Source organism: Lagenorhynchus albirostris, chromosome 4 (genome assembly GCF_949774975.1).
Source record: "Lagenorhynchus albirostris chromosome 4, mLagAlb1.1, whole genome shotgun sequence".
NCBI lineage: Eukaryota > Metazoa > Chordata > Mammalia > Artiodactyla > Delphinidae > Lagenorhynchus > Lagenorhynchus albirostris.
The window spans coordinates 37,529,915-37,547,575 of NC_083098.1; the positions used below are offsets into that span (position 1 = coordinate 37,529,915).

Genomic DNA, 17,661 nt, shown 5'->3' on the forward strand with positions numbered 1-17,661 from the left:
GGAGCTTGTAATTAATTTGGTGATAATGTGAGACACTCAGAGCCAGCATTTACTATTTATTCATCAGAACATGAAAAGTTTAAAGAAAAAAAATTTTTTTCAACATCAGGATTTCTTTAAATTCCTTATTTGTGTACACTGCAGAATTACACGATTTTAAAGATGACAATTTAAAATATTTTGTTGCAGTAAAAAATTGTCTTTTTATGAAAGAATATTTTGAAAATTCATTAGTCTACAGTTTTATTTATAATTTAACATAAAGCTAAAGATATTCTCCTCTGTTGTAAGTTTAAATGATTTTCTTCTGTTTTGTTAAAAAAGCAAATCAGTGATATAACATTTATAAAATAAAGGTTAGCCATTAATATGATGCCATAGAAATCATAAAGAAAGAAAAGCAAGTTAAACAGGTAGTCTCAAGGAGAAAATCTTCCTCTGTTTCCTGGAATTAGAATATTTAGCATTGTTTTCTGTGAATGTTTTTTTATTTTTTTTACTGAGATTCACAAGTGCAAAGTAGGTACATTCACATTTTATTTATACATATCAGTAGCCTTTTATAATTCCATGTTTGCGCTGAAGTTTAAAACAATGTGATTTGTAAAATATCTAATTAACTTTTAAAACAAACTTTTCAAAGAAATGATGTTCAGATTTTAGAAAACCATATCAAATCTTCTTCCTATTGTACTTTGAAGTATTCATTGAAAGAAAATTTATCAAATCCCATTGTCTGAATCCTATGCTAAATAAAGATATAATTAGGTTAAGGAGAAAAACAGTGTAGTCTCACAATTGCGTTACCAGAGCCGCATAATCTCCTAGATAGGAAACATCTGCCAGGTTGCTGGTTAGAAGCTCACATTAGTCCAAAAAATATTCCATCATAGATCACAGTCCAAGCCACTGGGGTGTGGAAGTGGCAATAAAGTGCTTTCTTTGTTTAGATTTAAACTGCCACGACCGATATTATATCATTTCTGCCACTTGGCTAGAGTAGAAAAAAGATAATTTAGTATAATCTAATGCCTGACAAATAATACACTTGAGATTTTCTCACCTAGAAAACTTATAACCATATTTTAGTAACACCAAAACTTACTTAACATTCCTTCTAAGGAAAGTGACTCAGTTTCTGCCTGTCACAGTTGCAAATGAATCTGCTCTCTGCCTCTGGGAATACTGATGATGAGAGGGGAAATGTAATGAATCAGAACCATAAAAGCAACCAGAATTCTACCTCGGCAGCATTAGTGTACAAAACTCTTATGGAGACCCAAATACCATATCAGACTGTCTCAGAACGCATCAAAATCCAGTTTCCAACTGTGATTGAATTTGCCAATTTCTTCTAAGGTCTATTCACAGTCAGTATTCATTGGAATATCTTGAAATTTTCATAGAATAATCCAGTTTCACCCTGATAAGCAGATATGCATATTAGATGAGGGAAGGCTTACTACTACCCCTGGTCCCAACAAGATTTAGTATCAAATTCTTTTATTGCCTAGTTCCTGTTTTAGTTGTGATGACTAATTAATAAAATTTGGTGCAATGGCTTTCTCTTGAGAAATCATCCTGCCTTGAGTAATAAAAATCTATATAAATTCATGTGCATATACTCTACTTTTGTAATTTATAATAAGAGAGCTTATCATTTCCAGGCACAAGGCTTAGCATTTCCATGGCATAAGCATGGATAGTCTGTAGGAATAGTGAATCCTGAGGGAAGTTAAATGGAATTTGGAAATTGGAGAGATTTCCAGGGCATTATTACTCAGAAAAGATACGTTAAATAAAGAAAATGGAATTCAGTATATTCATCAGTAGTTCAGATTTTGAGTTTATATCTCTCTGCATTATTTTTATGTGAAAGCTTTGTGATCTATTGTCTATTTTAGCTTCTGACATGAAGATAAACTTCCAAAACTGTTTTCCTTTTACTTTGAAATATCTGTATCCAGCAGAGCCACACAAATGAGAACTGGGAGATATAGCAGTTATTAAACCAACAACAGTCTAGAACCAACTGATATTGAAGCAATACCAGGACTAAGGTTCCATGTAGGTCATCTGTTGTTATTGTTGTTGCTGTTGTTTAAAGGCATAGCTGAGGGAGAGTGAAAATCAAAGGATTTTAATCTGAAAGATGAAAATTTTCCAGTTTTAGAATAGTGGTTGGAGATCATAGATTATATTCACATATTTTAATATTATTATTTGGATTAGGGAACAGGGTAATTCCTGTTTAGATAATGGAGAGAAGTTCCATAGAGTCAGCTGTGATGTGGAATGCCTTTCTAAGTGGTTTCAGCAGTGAAAAGTATTGCCCAGTGAGTAAGCTTCCCTCATTGGAAAAATTTTCTTAATTATATATATAAATACAAGATACAATATAATATTATATAAATATAAAATAAATGAGCCTTTGCTATATATATTTAATTCCAACATATAATTTATATATGCATATATGTATATAATTTATATATGTATATATTTATACACATACTTATATATGTATATGAATATAAGTTATATATATATAATACATGATGATACATAACTAACATTTATTGAGAACTTACTATGTACCAGGCAATGTGGAAGGCTCTTTACCAGGCATAATCCTTTTACATCTTAAAAAATTTTTACATGATAAATACTGTCTATCATCCACATTTTAGCGGATGAAAAGAGAGATGAAGTAACTTGAAGTAACTTAGAAAGCAATGGAGTTGGTTCTGCAGCAGAAAAAAATGAGTTTCTGCCAGAAATAACATAGAAGAGATTTTTTTTGCATTAAATAAAAAATAGAAATAGAAGTTTTCTAACTAGCAGATAGGTTTGTGGCAGAAATAGCCTTTTCCAAATGTTTGAATGGATGCAGGCAAGAGAAAACTTGCTTACTGAGTTTATAGCTGTATATTTTTTACTTTATCTCTCCCACAATATCTATAAAAAATAGATACATGGTAAATAACAACTTAGACTGGTCACTTTGGACAGTATGATAAGAATATTTGCAATTCAAAAGCAAATACCATTTCAGAGATTTTTTTTCCCCTTTAATCAAGTTACAATACCAACCTCTTGTGAGACAGATATTATCTGGAATTACAAATGCATTAATAATAAAGGGATGCACAACTGTTTGCTCTATCTTTTCCTGATATTTTTGCATGTCACTTGCTTTCCTAAAATGGAAGCAAAACTAATTTGCTTCTCTGGGTATGCTTATCACCTTCAAAGGTGTAACCATTTCTTTGAAGTGATCACTCTGTTTAGATGTTAAGTCAAACTTTGGAAACTTTGAGTTTAACCTGACTGAGATTTTCACACTGGAAAGAATCTTATGAGGAATTCTGTAAGGTTACTGTCAAATTACAAGATGTCATTTGAAGACTAACTGGAGAAAAATTATAGTGTGCTGCTGCTATCCTAATGCCTTTCCCTATTTGTTCCCCCTCAACTTCCCTTATTCTTCTAGGTTATTTTCCCCCATAAGAATGACCTATCTTTCTTTCTGGGTTTTAATAGGAACGCGTGAGTAACCGAGTATAGTTAAAGATTTCACTTTCTTGCTTCCCCATTTTGCCCCTCCCTGAGTATCCTCTACCCTAACTTCCTGGTTTTAAGTTCTGGATGATAACTGGCAATAGCAGAGAGACCACTGTAATTTCACCTTGAATTCCAGGTTTCTTTTGACTCACAGTCTCAGAAGAAGTGTCACCTCTTTAAGTCATGTTGTTCATTTCATATCAAACCACCTTGTTTTGAAAGCCAGCATTTCTTACCATTATAAAGCAACTGTGCTTATGAGGATAAGACAAGGCTTCCAGTTTAGAAGCATGCTCCTTTGATGGGAGTCAATGAAACTGAACCAGCATATTCCAAACACTCATTCTTGGACTGGCATTTCACTTCTGGAAATTTATTCATATTTATAAGTAAGAGTAAGTGTGTTTTATAAAAGAAACCCTTTCTTCTGAGGTTGCTGGCAGCTCAGCTTTTCTTTCTTTTTTTTCCTCCAAGTATAGTATACAAAAGAATGAAAGAAAAGCCAATTTGCATATTTCCCATATTAACACAATCTAAAATAATTTACAATACAAATCAGTAGGATTCTAGCAGATGAATGCAAATGAGACCTTTTAAATCAGAAACTAAATTAATCATTGAATTATAATTGCAAAATAATATTATCATACATTAGGTGGCATTGAGTGGCATTGTTACATAGCAGAAAGGGTCCCGACATTCTTGTGTTCTTCCCATCCACTGTTTTAAAGCACTGTAAGACTGGCCTCTTATCCAGTCAGCAAAAGGTCAGACTGTTGCTCCATGGCATGGGTAGGCAAGTGTTTTCGTTTATTTGCTGTTCTATTCCTGTCTTCTTGTTTATCTTCATTTCATTTTTGTTTTCAGTTGACATGTGGTCAGTAGGGTGCATCATGGGAGAAATGATAAAAGGTGCAGTGCTGTTTCCTGGCACTGATCGTATCCTTCTTAGCAGCCAGTGGTCTCTATGGGTATCATTCTCAATCAATTCCTTTTGGTGTCCAATACAATACTGATGATGGTATATTCTCACTGCCATTAGAGGGATTCTGGAGACTCCAACGTCAAATGTTTACCAGCTGGCATTATGGTAGGGTAACCTTGTCACCTAGCAAGATCTTATGTGGATAATACAGTATCAAATATGGAACATTCAACATGCTATCAAAAGGTCTGCCTTAATTTAGTCCTATGAAATTAATGACAGTGATATACTCTTTACTGTCTTTTTTTGTAGATGTTTTAAAATTAAGTTATATTCATAGCTAGATAATAAATGACAAAATCTTTTAGTTTAAGACTAAATATTTGTGCTTTTGTATCATAAAAATATTCACTTGGCATGGAAATCTTTTATCAGTTAGATTTATGTGTACTCACAAATGTAATAGGTTTATTATTAACACATAATCAGAGAGCATGCATATGAATTTCATTTTTAAATTGATATTCTAAAATTATTTTTCTCATTTACTTAATTTCTAGGAATAATAGCTCCATTCCTGCTCTTATTTTCTCCACATTATTAGCAAGTACAATAATTAAAACCTCATTAATAATAATGATTATATGAAATATCTGAAGAGACCAAATTTACATCACTTGAATAAGTAAAAGTGATCCTCTCTTAAGCAGCTAATAATTAGCAATTAAAGATTCTAGAGCCTCTGCAGTATTAAAAAGATATGGATAATGTGATTTAGTGTACGGGTTTATAATAACTTATTTTCTTTAGTTAGTTAAATATCCTCTTACATGTAGTCATTTATGAAAATATTATATCCTCACCATACTAAAGATAAAATGATCATTACTTAAATGATAATTCAAAAACAAAATCAAGCCTATAGTAATGGTGTTTTAAAGTATAATTAAAGTAAATCTAATTACTAATATTATAGCCTAATCATATTATAATTAGCCATTTGCTCTGAGGATTAATATATCACATATATATAGTTACATATGGATAGTCTCTGTATGTATTAAAGGACCAATTTACAAAATGACTGAGTTAGGCACTCAGGTTTGTAGAATAAAAATCTTAACCTGAAATGTTTTGTTTAGTTAAAAATAAAGCTGCACTACTTTTAATTCTACTCTTACTAAAAACTTTTGTCTAGTTTCATATATGGCACACATTTATTTCTAAAAAAATTATGTCTATATTGCAGTATTGTCTCCTACATATGCATTTTACTAAGTAGCATCTATAAATTTGCCACATTCATGTTTATGCTCTTTAAAAGTATGTTGGTGTGACAAAAACTAAATTCCTCCAGATTTTAAACAAACAGGATTTCTTTGATTCCCAACGAATTATAAACTTGAGTTTGGCCTTTGAATATGAACATGAAACAGTTCTTAAGTTTTGGCTAATTTTAGACATTTGATAACAATAGACTCAATCTGTTAACTCTGTAATCTGATTTTTCAGAAGTTCATTATGCTTGAATAATTGATGACTGAAATGAATTATTTGCCACCTGTAAATTAAAATGATTGATTTTCATTACTTTTCCTTCATTTGCTGTTAAAGAAAATCAAATCAGGTTTCCACAACTGAGTTATTAAGTACAGATTAACATTTCTTAGAATCTATTTTTTGGAAGAAGTTGCTTGGTTATCATTTCTTAACTTGGGTGTCAAAATCCCTTATAAGTAAGGCTTTGGGTTGCTGCTAATGTTAAAAAGTCTCATATTAGATGTCTTTTCAATACTTGAGCTTGGTATTTTTATATTGGGTCATTTCTGGAGCATTTGTGTAAGGATACATTTGTAAATTTTTTGAAGGGCAAATGGGAATTATTTTCTAAAGCGTCTTCTCTCATTGTAAGATGTGGTCTTTTCACGATTTCAAACATGTAGGTAAGTTTAAATCAGTACTTTTCAAGCAAGCAAATTATGAACACTGAGTATCATAACATTAAGCTCTTAAAATGCAAGACATTACTTATTTTTAAAAAATTCCCTATTATTAAATATGACTTTTCTAAAAGTGGCAATAAAATCATATCTAAATCTATTAGATATATAATATGTATAGTATACATCTGTACAATATATCATAGGGAGTCATATTATTTTTAATCAATATATCCTTATTTATATGAAGACATTCTCAAAATAAATGATTGATAAAAGTCCTTGCAATATGAGCTATACATATATTCTTAATATATAAAATAACAGCAAAACTTGAAATATTAATAAGGTCTTATACCCTTTATCTTTTATGCCTAAACAAATTCAACACAGTATTTTTAGCATTGAGAAATTGATACCCCAAAACAGTTCATTTATATACTACTTTGTTAATAGATGTATTTTAAGATACATACTAATTGAATTTTATTCAAATTAAATGTGTTTAACTTTCTGCAGAAGAGTCAGAATTCAACTCTTGAGATACTTTTATATTGGAATATCTCCTAATGAATTTCACCCTGGCAGACAATTTTACTTTAAAAATTACAAAATATTTTATATTACACAAGTGAATTAATATTAAATTCACAGCTTTTGAAGAAGATCAATAAAATGAACGAACATATACTACCACTCAGGTTAAAAAGTAGAACATTACCAATACCTTTGAATTATTTTGTGTGCTCCTCCTCAATTATATCCTTTCTCTTCCTCAGAGGACACCACAGTCCTAAAGACATGTTTTTACAATGTCCTTGACTTTCCTTACATTTTTACCACATGCATACTTAACCCTAAGCAACATATTATTTAGTTTTATCTGTTTTACATATTGTACTATCATTATTTTATGACTTGCTTTTTTTTAAGTTAATATTATACTTTTAAGATTTATCCATGTTGATGCATCAGAAATAGTTCATTCATTTTCATTACTGTATAGTATTCCAGTCTATGAATATTCTACAATAAATCCATTCTCCTATAAATAGACTTTGGAATATATTGAGTTTTTGTTTTTGCTTTCATAAACAATGAATATATGTCTCCTGGAGCACATGGACAATGTTCTTTATGATAAATGCATGGCCTCATAGGTGTGCACATATTAAACTTGACTATGTAACATCAGATTGATTTCCAGAGTAAAAGTATATAAACGTAACTGTCTACTCAACATCCTTACCAACTCTTGATATTTGTCAGATTTGTTTTTAAATTTGTTAGCAATCTCTTGGGTATAAAATTCTATTTCATTGGAGCTTTTATTTACATTTTCTTTACAAGCATCTTTCCCTATTTATTGGCCATAAGTATTTCCCCCTTGGTAATATGTTTAAAAGTTTTTTAAAACAATTTTTTCTATTGTATTTTAAAAAACAGATTAGTAGGAGTTCTTTATTTATTCCAGTACCTAATCTTTGTCCATTTTATGTGTTGTAAATATCTTCTCCCTCTATTTAGATTATTTTCCCATTTTATTGTATAGTGATTTTGGAATTTGGCAATCTGTTTTTATTTTATTTTTTTATAGTTCATGTATTTTTATGTCTTGTTAAAGAATCCTTTGATGCCTTTATATTCTCTTGTAATTTTGCTGTGGATGTTTTAAAGTTTAATCTCTTATATTTAAGCCTTTAGTTCACTTGGAAATGATTTTTCTGTATGATGTGAAAGAGGGATTTCAGTTTCATTTACTGACTTATTATTTCTTCATTGACCTATAAGTTTTCACATTTTGGGGGAAGGGGTATTAGATTCTGGGCTCTATATTCTGTTCCACTAGCTTGTCTATCTCTATACCACTACTACCCTTCCTTTTTTTTTTTTTAACGTCTTTATTGGAGTATAATTGCTTTACAGTAGTGTGTTAGTTTCTGCTTTATAAAAAAGTGAATCAGTTATACATATACATATGTCCCCATATCTCTTCCCTCTTGAGTATCCCTCCCTCCCACCCTCCTTATCCCAACCCTCTAGATGATCACAAAGCACCGAGCTGATCTCCCTGTGCTATGCGGCTGCTTCCCACTAGCTTCCTATTTTACATTTGGTAGTGTAGATATGTCCATGCTGCTCTCTCACTTTGTCCCAGCTTAACGTTCCCCCTACCCGTATCCTCAAGTCCATTCTCTAGTAGGTCTGTGTCTTTATTCCAGTCTTGCCCCTAGGTTCTTCATGACCATTTTTTTAGATTCCATATATGTGTGTTAGCCTATGGTATTTATTTTTCTCTTTCTGACTTACTTCACTCTGTATGACAGTCTCCAGGTCCAACCACCTCACTACAAATAACTCAATTTCGTTTCTTTTTATGGCTGAGTAATATTCCATTGTATATATGGGCCACATCTTTATCCATTCATCTCTTGATGGACACTTAGGTTGCTTCCATGTCCTGGATACTGGAAATAGAGCTGCAATGAACATTTTGGTACATGACTATTTTTGAATTATGGTTTTCTCAGGGTATATGCTCACTAGTGGGATTGCTGGGTCGTATGGTAGTTCTATTTTTAGTTTTTTAAGGAACCTCCATACTGTTCTCCATAGCGGCTATAACAATTTACATTCCCACCAACAGTGCAAGAGGGTTCCCTTTTCTCCACACCCTCTCCAGCTTTTATTCTTTGTGGATTTTTTGATGATGGCCATTCTGACTGGTGTGAGATGATATCTCATTGTAGTTTTGATTTGCATTTCTCTAATGATTAATGATGTTGAGCATTCTTTCAGGTGTTTGTTGGCAATCTGTATATCCTCTTTGGAGAAATGTCTATTTAGGCCTTCTGCCCATTTTTGGATTGGGTTGTTTGTTTTTTGATATTGAGCTGCATGAATTGCTTGTAAATTTTGGAGATTAATCCTTTGTCAGTTGCTTCATTTGCAAATATTTTCTCCCATTGAGGGTGGTCTTTTCATCTTGTTTATGGTTTCCTTTGCTGTGCAAAAGCTTTGAAGTTTCATTAGGTTCCATTTGTTTATTTTTGTTTTTATTTCCATTTCTCTAGGAGGTGGGTCAAAAAGTATCTTTCTGTGATTTATGTCATAGAGTGTTCTACCAATGTTTTCATCTAACAGTTTCATAGTGTCTGGCCTTACATTTAGGTCTTTAATCTATATTGAGTTTATTTTTGTCTATGGAGTTAGGGAGTGTTCTACTTTCATTCTTTTACATGTAGCTGTCCAGTTTTCCCAGCACCATTTATTGAAGAGGCTGTCCTTTCTCCACTGCATATTCTTGCCTCCTTTATCAAAGATAAGGTGACCATGTGTGCATGGGTTTCTCTCTGGGCTTTCTGTCCTGTTCCATTGATCTATATTTCTGTTTTTGTGCCAGTACCATACTGTCTTGATTACTGTAGCTTTGTAGTATATTCTGAAGTCAGGGAGCCTGATTCCTCCCACTCCATTTTTCTATCTCAAGATTGCTTTGACTATTCGGGGACTTTTGTGTTTCCATACAAATTGTGAAATTTTTATTCTAGTTCTATGAAAACTTCCAGTGGTAGTTTGATAGGGATTGCATTGATCCTGTAGATTGCTGTGTGTAGTACAGTCATTTTCACAACGTTGATTCTTCCAATCCAAGAACATGGTATATCTCTCCATCTATTTGTATCATCTTTAATTTCTTTCATCAGTGTCTTATACTTTTCTGCATACAGGTCTTTTTTCTCCTTAGATAGGTTTATTCCTAGATATTTTAATCCTTTAGTTGCAGTGGAAAATGGGAGTGTTTCCTTAAATCTCTTTCAGATTTTTCACTGTTAGTGTATAGGAATGCAAGATATTTCTGTGCATTAATTTTGTATCCTGCTACTTTACCAAATTCATTGATTAGCTCTAGTAGTTTTCTGGTAGCATCTTTAGAATTCTCTATGTATAGTATCATGTCATCTGCAAAGAGTGACAGCTTTACTTCTTCTTTTCCGATTTGGATTCATTTTATTTTTTTTTCTTCTCTGATTGCTGTGGCTAAATTTTCCAAATCTATGTTGAATAATAGTGGTGAGGGTGGGCAACCTTGTCTTGTTCCTGATCTTCATGGAAATGGTTTCAGTTTTTCGCCACTGAGGACGATGTTGGCTGTGGGTTTGTTATATGTGGCCCTTATTATGTTGAGGAAAATTCCCTCTATGCCTACTTTCTGGAGGTTTTTTTAATCATAAATGGGTGTTGAATTTTGTCAAAAGCTTTCTCTGCATCTATTGAGATGATCATATGGTTTTTCTCCTTCAGTTTGTTAATATGGTGTATCACATTTATTAACTTGCATATATTGAAGAATCCTTGCATTCCTGGAATAAACCCCACTGCATCGTAGTGTGTGATCATTTTAATGTGCTGTTGGATTCTGTTTGCTACTATTTTGTTGAGGATTTTTCCAGCCATGTTCATCAGTGATATTGGCCTATAGTTATCTTTCTTTGTGACATCCTTGTCTGGTTTTGGTATCAGGGTGATGGTGGCCTCGTAGAATGAGTTTGGGAGTGTTCCTCCCTCTGTTATATTTTGGATGAGTTTGAGAAGGATAGGTGTTAGCTCTTCTCTAAATGTTTGATAGAATTCGCATGTGAAACCATCTGGTCCTGGGCTTTTGTTTGTTGGAAGATTTTTAATCACAGTTTCAATTTCAGTGCTTGTGATTGGTCTGTTCATATATTCTATTTCTTCCTGATTCAGTCTCGGAAGGTTGTGCATTTCTAAGAATTTGTCCAGTTCTTCCAGGTTTTCCATTTTTTTGGCATAGAGTTGCTTGTAGTAATCTCTCGTGATCTTTTGTATTTCTGCGGTGTCAGTTATTACTTCTCCTTTTTCATTTCTAATTCTATTGATTTCTATCTTCTCCCTTTTTTTCTTGATGAGTCTGGCTAATGGTTTATCAATTTTGTTTATCTTCTCAGAGAACCAGCTTTTAGTTTTATTTATCTTTGTTATCGTTTCCTTTTGTTGGAAGATTTTTAATCACAATTTCAATTTAAGTGCTTGTGATTGGTCTGTTCAGATTTTCTTTTTCTTCCTGGTTCAGTCTCGGAAGGTTGTGCTTTTCTAAGAATTTGTCCATTTCGTCCAGGTTGTCCATTTTATTGGCAAAGAGTTGCTTGTAGGAATCTCTCATGATCCTTTGTATTTCTGCAGTGTCAGTTGTTACTTCTCCTTTTTCATTTCTAATTCTATTGATTTGATTCTTCTCCCATTTCTTCTTGATGAGTCTGGCTAATGGTTTATCAATTTTGTTTATTTTCTCAAAGGACCAGCTTTTAGTTTTATTGATCTTTGCTATCGTTTCCTCCATTTCCTTTTCCTTTATTTCTGATCTGATCTTTATGCTTTCTTTCCTTCTGCTAACTTTGGGGTTTTTTTGTTCTTCTTTCTCTAATTGCTTTAGGTGTAAGTTTACATTGTATATTTGAGATGTTTCTTGTTTCTTAAGGTAGTATTGTATTGCTATAAACTTCCCCCTTAGAACTGCTTTAGCTGCGTCCCATAGGTTTTGGGTCATCGTGTTTTCATTGTCCTTTTTTTCTAGGATTTTTTTTTTATTTCCTCTTGATTTCTTCAGTGATCTCTTGGTTATAAAGTAGTGTATTGTTTAGCCTCCATGTGTTTGTAATTTTTTACAGATATTTTCCTGTAATTGATATCTAGTCTCATAGCGTAGTGGTTGAAAAAGATACTTGATATGAATTCAATTTTCTTAAATTTGCCCAAGCTTTATTTATGACCCAAGATATGATCTATCCTAGAGAATGTTCCTTGAGAAGAATGTGTATTCTGTTGTTTTTGGATAATGTCCTATAAATATCAATTAAGTCCTTTTTGTTTAATGTATCATTTAAAGTTTGTGTTTCCTTATTTTTTTTCATTTTGGATGACCTGTCCATTGTTGAAAGTGGGGTGTTAATGTCCCCTACTATTATTGTGTTACTGTCTATTTCCCCTTTTATGGCTCTTAGTATTTGCCATATGTATTGAGGTGCTCCTCTGTTGGGTGTATAAATATTTACAATTGTTATATATTCTTCTTGGATTGATGCCTTGATCATTATGTAGTGTCCTTCTTTGTCTCTTGTAATAATCTTTGTTTTAAAGTCTATTTTGTCTCATGAGAATTGCTACGCCAGCTTTCTTTTGATTTCCATTTGCATAGAATATCTTTTTCCACCCCCTCACTTTCAGTCTGTATGTGTCCCTATATCTGAAGTGGGTCTCTTGTAGACAGCATATATACAGGTCTTGTTTTTGTATCCATTCAGCCAGTCTATGTCTTTTGGTGGGAGCATTTAATCCATTTACATTTAAGGTAGTTATTGATATGTATGTTCCTATTACCATTTTCTTAATTGTTTTGGGTTCGTTATTGTAGTTCTTTTCCTTCTCTTGTGTTTCCTGCCTAGAGAAGTTCCTTTAGCATTTGTTGTAAAGCTGGTTTGGTGATGCTGAATTCTCTCAGCTTTTGCTTGTCTTTAAAGGTTTTAATTTCTCCATCAAATCTGAATGAGATCCTTGCTGGGTAGAGTAATCTTGTTTGTAGGTTTTTCTCCTCCATCACTTTAAATATGTCCTGCCACTCCTTTCTGGCTTGAAGAATTTCTGCTGAAAGATCAGCTGTTAACCTTATGGGATTCCCTTGTGTGTTATTTGTTGTTTTTACCTTGCTGCTTTTAATATTTGTTCTTTGTATTTAAGTTTTGATAGTTTGATTAATATGTGTCTTGACGTGTTTCTATTTGGATTTAACCTGTATGGGACTCTCTGTGCTTCCTGATCTTGATTAACTATTTCCCATAGTAGGGAAGTTTTCAACTATAATCTCTTCAAATATTTTCTCAGTCCCTTTCTTTTTCTCTTCTTCTTCCGGGACCCCTATAATTCGAATGTTGGTGCATTTAATGTTGTCCCAGAGGTCTCTGAGACTGTCCTCAGTTCTTTTCATTCTTTTTTCTTTATTCTGCTCTGCAGTAGTTATTTCCACTATTTTATCTTCCAGGTCACTTATCCGTTCTTCTGCTATTGATTCTTTCTAGAGAATTTTTAATTTCAATTATTGTGTTGTTCATCACTGTTTGTTTGCTCTTTAGTTCTTCTAGGTCCTTGTTAAATGTTTCTTGTATTTTTTCCATTCTATTTCCAAGATTTTGGATATCTTAATATTATTACTCTGCATTCTTTTTCAGGTAGACTGCCTATTTCCTTTGTTAGGTCTGGTCTGCTTTTACCTTGCTCCTTCATTTGCTGTGTGTTTTTTTGTCTTCTCATTTTGCTTAACTTACTGTGTTTGGGGTCTCCTTTGTGCAGGTTGCACGTTCGTAGTTACCGTTGTTTTTGGTGTCTGTTCCCAGTGGCTAAGGTTGGTTCAGTGTGTTGTGTAGGCTTTCTGGTGGAGGCGGCTAGTGCCTGTTTTCTGGTGGATGAGGCTGGATCTTGTCTCTCTGGTGGGCAGGTCCACGTCTGGTGGTGTGTTTTGGGGTGTCTGTGGCCTTCATATGATTTTAGGCAACCTCTGTGCTAATGGATGGGGTTGTGTTCCTGTCTTGCTAGTTATTTGGCATAGGGTGTCCTGCCCTGTAGCTTGCTGGTCATTGAGTGGAGCTGGGTCTTTGCATTGAGATGGAGATCTCTGGGATATTTTCGCTGTTTGATATTACATGGAGCTGGGAGGTCTCTTGTGGACCAGTATCCTGAACTTGGCTCTCCCACCTCAGAGGTACAGCCCTGACACCTTGCTGATGCACCAAGAGCCTGTCATCTATGCGGCTCAGAATAAAAGGGAGAAAAAGAAGAAAGAAGGAAAGATGAAGATAAAATAAAATATTTATTAAAATAAAAGAGAATTATTTAAAAAATAATTTTTAAGTAGTTAAAAAAAAAAGAAAGAAAGAAAGAAGAGAGCAACCAAACCAAAAAACAAATCCACCCATGATAACAAGTGCTAAAAATTATACTAAAAAAAAAAAAAACTGACGACAGAACCCTAGGACAAATGGTAAAAGCAAAGCTATGCAGACAAAAATCACACACAGAAGCATACACATACACAATCACAAAAAGAGAAAAAGGGGAAAAAAATATATATATCATTGCTCCCAAAGTCCACCTCCTCAATTTGGGATGATTCGTTTTCTCTTCAGATATTCCACAGAGGCAGGGTACATCAAGTTGATTGTGGAGATTTAATCCGCTGCTCCTGAGGCTGCTGGGAGAAATTTCCCTTTCTCTTCTTTGTTCACACAGCTCCTGGGGTTCAGCTTTGGATTTGGCCCCGCCTCTGCATGTAGGTCGTCTGAGGGCGTCTGTTCTTCGCTCAGACAGGACAGGGTTAAAGGAGCAGCTGATTTGGGGGCTCTGGCTCACTCAGGCCCTGTGGGAGGGAGGGGTACGGATGCAGGGCGAGCCTGCAGTGGCAGAGTCTGGGGCGACATTACACCAGCCTGAGGTGCGCCGTGTGTTCTCCCGGGGAAGTTGTCCCTGGATCACAAGACCCTGGCAGTGGCGGGGTGCACAGGCTCCCAGGAGAGGAGGTGTGGTTGGTGATGTGTGTTTGCACACAGGCTTCTTGGTGGCAGCAGCAGCCTTAGCGTCTCATGCCCATCTCTGGGGTCCACGCCGATAGCTGCGGCTCACACCCGTCTCTGGACCTCCTTTAAGCAGTGCTCTTAATCCCTTCTCTTCGCGCACCAGGAAACAAAGAGGCAATAAAAAGTCTCTTGCCTCTGGCAGTTACAGACCTTTTCCTGGACTCCCTCCCGGCTAGCTGTGGCACACTTGCCCCCTTCAGGCTGTGTTCACACCACCAACCCCCGTCCTCTCCCTGGAATCCAACCTCCGAAGCCCGAGCCTCAGCTCCCAGCCCCCGCCTGCCCTGGCAGATGAGCAGACAAGCCTCTCGGGCTGGTGAGTGCTGGTCGGCACCGATCCTCTGCGGGAATCTCTCCACTTTGCCTTCCGCACCCCTGTTGCTGCGCTCTCCTCCGTGGCTCCGAAGCTTTCCCCGTACTCCACCCACAGTCTCCGCCCGCGAAGGGGCTTCTAGCGTGTGGAAACCTTTCCTCCTTCACAGCTCGCTCCCACTGGTGCGGGTCCTGTCCCTATTCTTTTGTCTCTGTTTATTCTTTTTTCTTTTGCCCTACCCAGGTACGTGGGGAGTTTCTTGCCTTTGGGGAAGTATGAGGTCTTCTGTCAGCATTTAGTAGGTGTTCTGTAGGAGCTGTTCCACATGTAGATGTATTTCTGATGTATTTGTGGAGAGGAAGGTGACCTCCACGTCTTACTCTTCCACCATCTTGAAGCTCCTCCTACCCTTTCTTAATGAATACAGTTGTACACTATACACATATCAGGTAGGGTAAATATCTGACTTCTTTGTCATCTTCAGAAGTAGCTTAGTGTTTAATGAACTGTTGCTCTTCCTCAAATATTTTAGATTGGCTTGCTAACTTCTGTAAAATGATCCCTATTAGTATTTATATTGGAATTGTATTGAATCTGTATTTCAGTTTGTGGAGAATTGCTGTTTTAATTCAGACAATTTTTATCCTTCTGCTGAACGCACAAGAATCTTAGCATATGTTCATAATTTAGATCATTACTATACCAATTTACATATGCTCTCTATGCCCAGTATTTTAATTCTCTTCTTTTAGCCTCATAAATTGACAATATTATCATTGGATTGCATACAGGTAGAGTTTGTTTAGATTCATCCTTCTGATTATCATTTTCTTGGTTTATCACCATTTCTTGCAATTTGGCCCTTTACTTTGAGATTATTTTCTTTCCTTCCGAAGTACATCCTTTAATGGGAGTCTTTGACAATAAAACTCTGTTTTTTGATTGGTGTTCCCTTACTTGAAAGAGAGCTTTGTTGGATATAGAATTTTAGATTGACAGCTACTTCTTCCAACATTTTAGAAGTGTTATTCCACTGGCTTTTTGTTTTCAATATTACTGGTGAATAATTAGCTGTCAGTGTGATAGTCATCTTTGGGCATAGTCTGTCCTTTTTCTTGGTCTTTGGTTATCTACTGTTTCTCTCCTATGTGACTAGGTTTGGATTTCTTTTTATTTATCTCTTGGGATTCACTGTGTTGTCTGAATTCCAGCCTATCTCCAATTCCTGGAATTTCTCAGTTTTTGTTGCTTTGAATACCTTCTCTCCACTATTCTTCACATTATCTCCATGAAAAAACTGTAATTGGACATAAAGTAGACATTCAATTATTCAGCAAATATTTTGAGCACTTACTATGTGCTTATATCTACAGATATGTAAGTAAACAAACTGATGAAAATCCTTGTCATCATGAAATTTAAAATAGAAGGCACAATATATTAGAAGGTGATAACAGCTAAAGGATAAGAGGGATCAAAGTGCTAGGATGGGGAGGGTTGTCTCCTTCCTTTTTGAGTTGAAACATAAAAAGTTGCATCAAGTATGCCTCATATAGCATTTTCTTTTTACCTCCTATAAACTTCATTGTCCCTTCTTAACCTTTTTCTTATATAGTGTTATACCCAGAAACGGATGTAACCTTTCAGGGAGGGTCTCACAGAGCAGAGTACAGAGTCACCAAAACTCCTGTTAAATAGCATTCTGTAATTCTTTTAGTGTTTGGAGCTGTTTGTATGAGCTCCTTTGTTTAAAGTCATTTTAAATACCAATTTTAAAAGACCTTGACATTTTTCATCTACATAATACAGAGGTCAATATAAATGATCTCCAAGACCTCTTCCAGTTTCAAAATACAGGTAGAGTCAGATCTGGCTTTTGTGAGGCCAGAATATCATGCAGTTGGAGGCGGGTTTTATATAAAAAATATTAATATTACAAATACAAAACTAGGCACAGAGTTTTGCAAGGGACCTGTACAAATGAGTGGCCCCAAAGATTAACCTTCAATAGCTTAATGAAAATTCTACATTGTGACACATATTAATGTATATTAGATTTGCTTATATGTGAAATATCTCTCCATTTTTTGCTTTTAAGTAAATATAGATTACAATAATAAATAGATTTATAAGATGAAATAGTTTATACTGAGATGCAGATACATCATGCTTCAAATATCAGCCTTTGGATATTTCATGTCCCACAATATTCCATGAGAAATCTGCTGCCAGTGAACAAATAGCTTTTAATTCAAATTGTCAGCTTTGAGTTTT

The 17,661-nt window shown here is 34.6% G+C and overlaps 1 protein-coding gene across 8 annotated transcripts in view; it reads left to right on the top strand.

Moving 5' to 3' along the window:
• MAPK10 (mitogen-activated protein kinase 10) overlaps nucleotides 1-17,661 on the top strand; it is a 361,702-nt gene that overhangs the window by 281,215 nt on the left and 62,826 nt on the right. For 2 of the 8 annotated variants that reach the window (XM_060147176.1, XM_060147170.1), the window contains one exon: nucleotides 4,432-4,503. The exons of the other annotated variants lie outside the window; for them this stretch is intronic. In XM_060147176.1, the coding sequence (XP_060003159.1) occupies nucleotides 4,432-4,503 (72 nt within the window). The remainder of the gene's footprint in view (nucleotides 1-4,431; nucleotides 4,504-17,661) is intronic. 8 annotated transcript variants of the gene reach the window in all.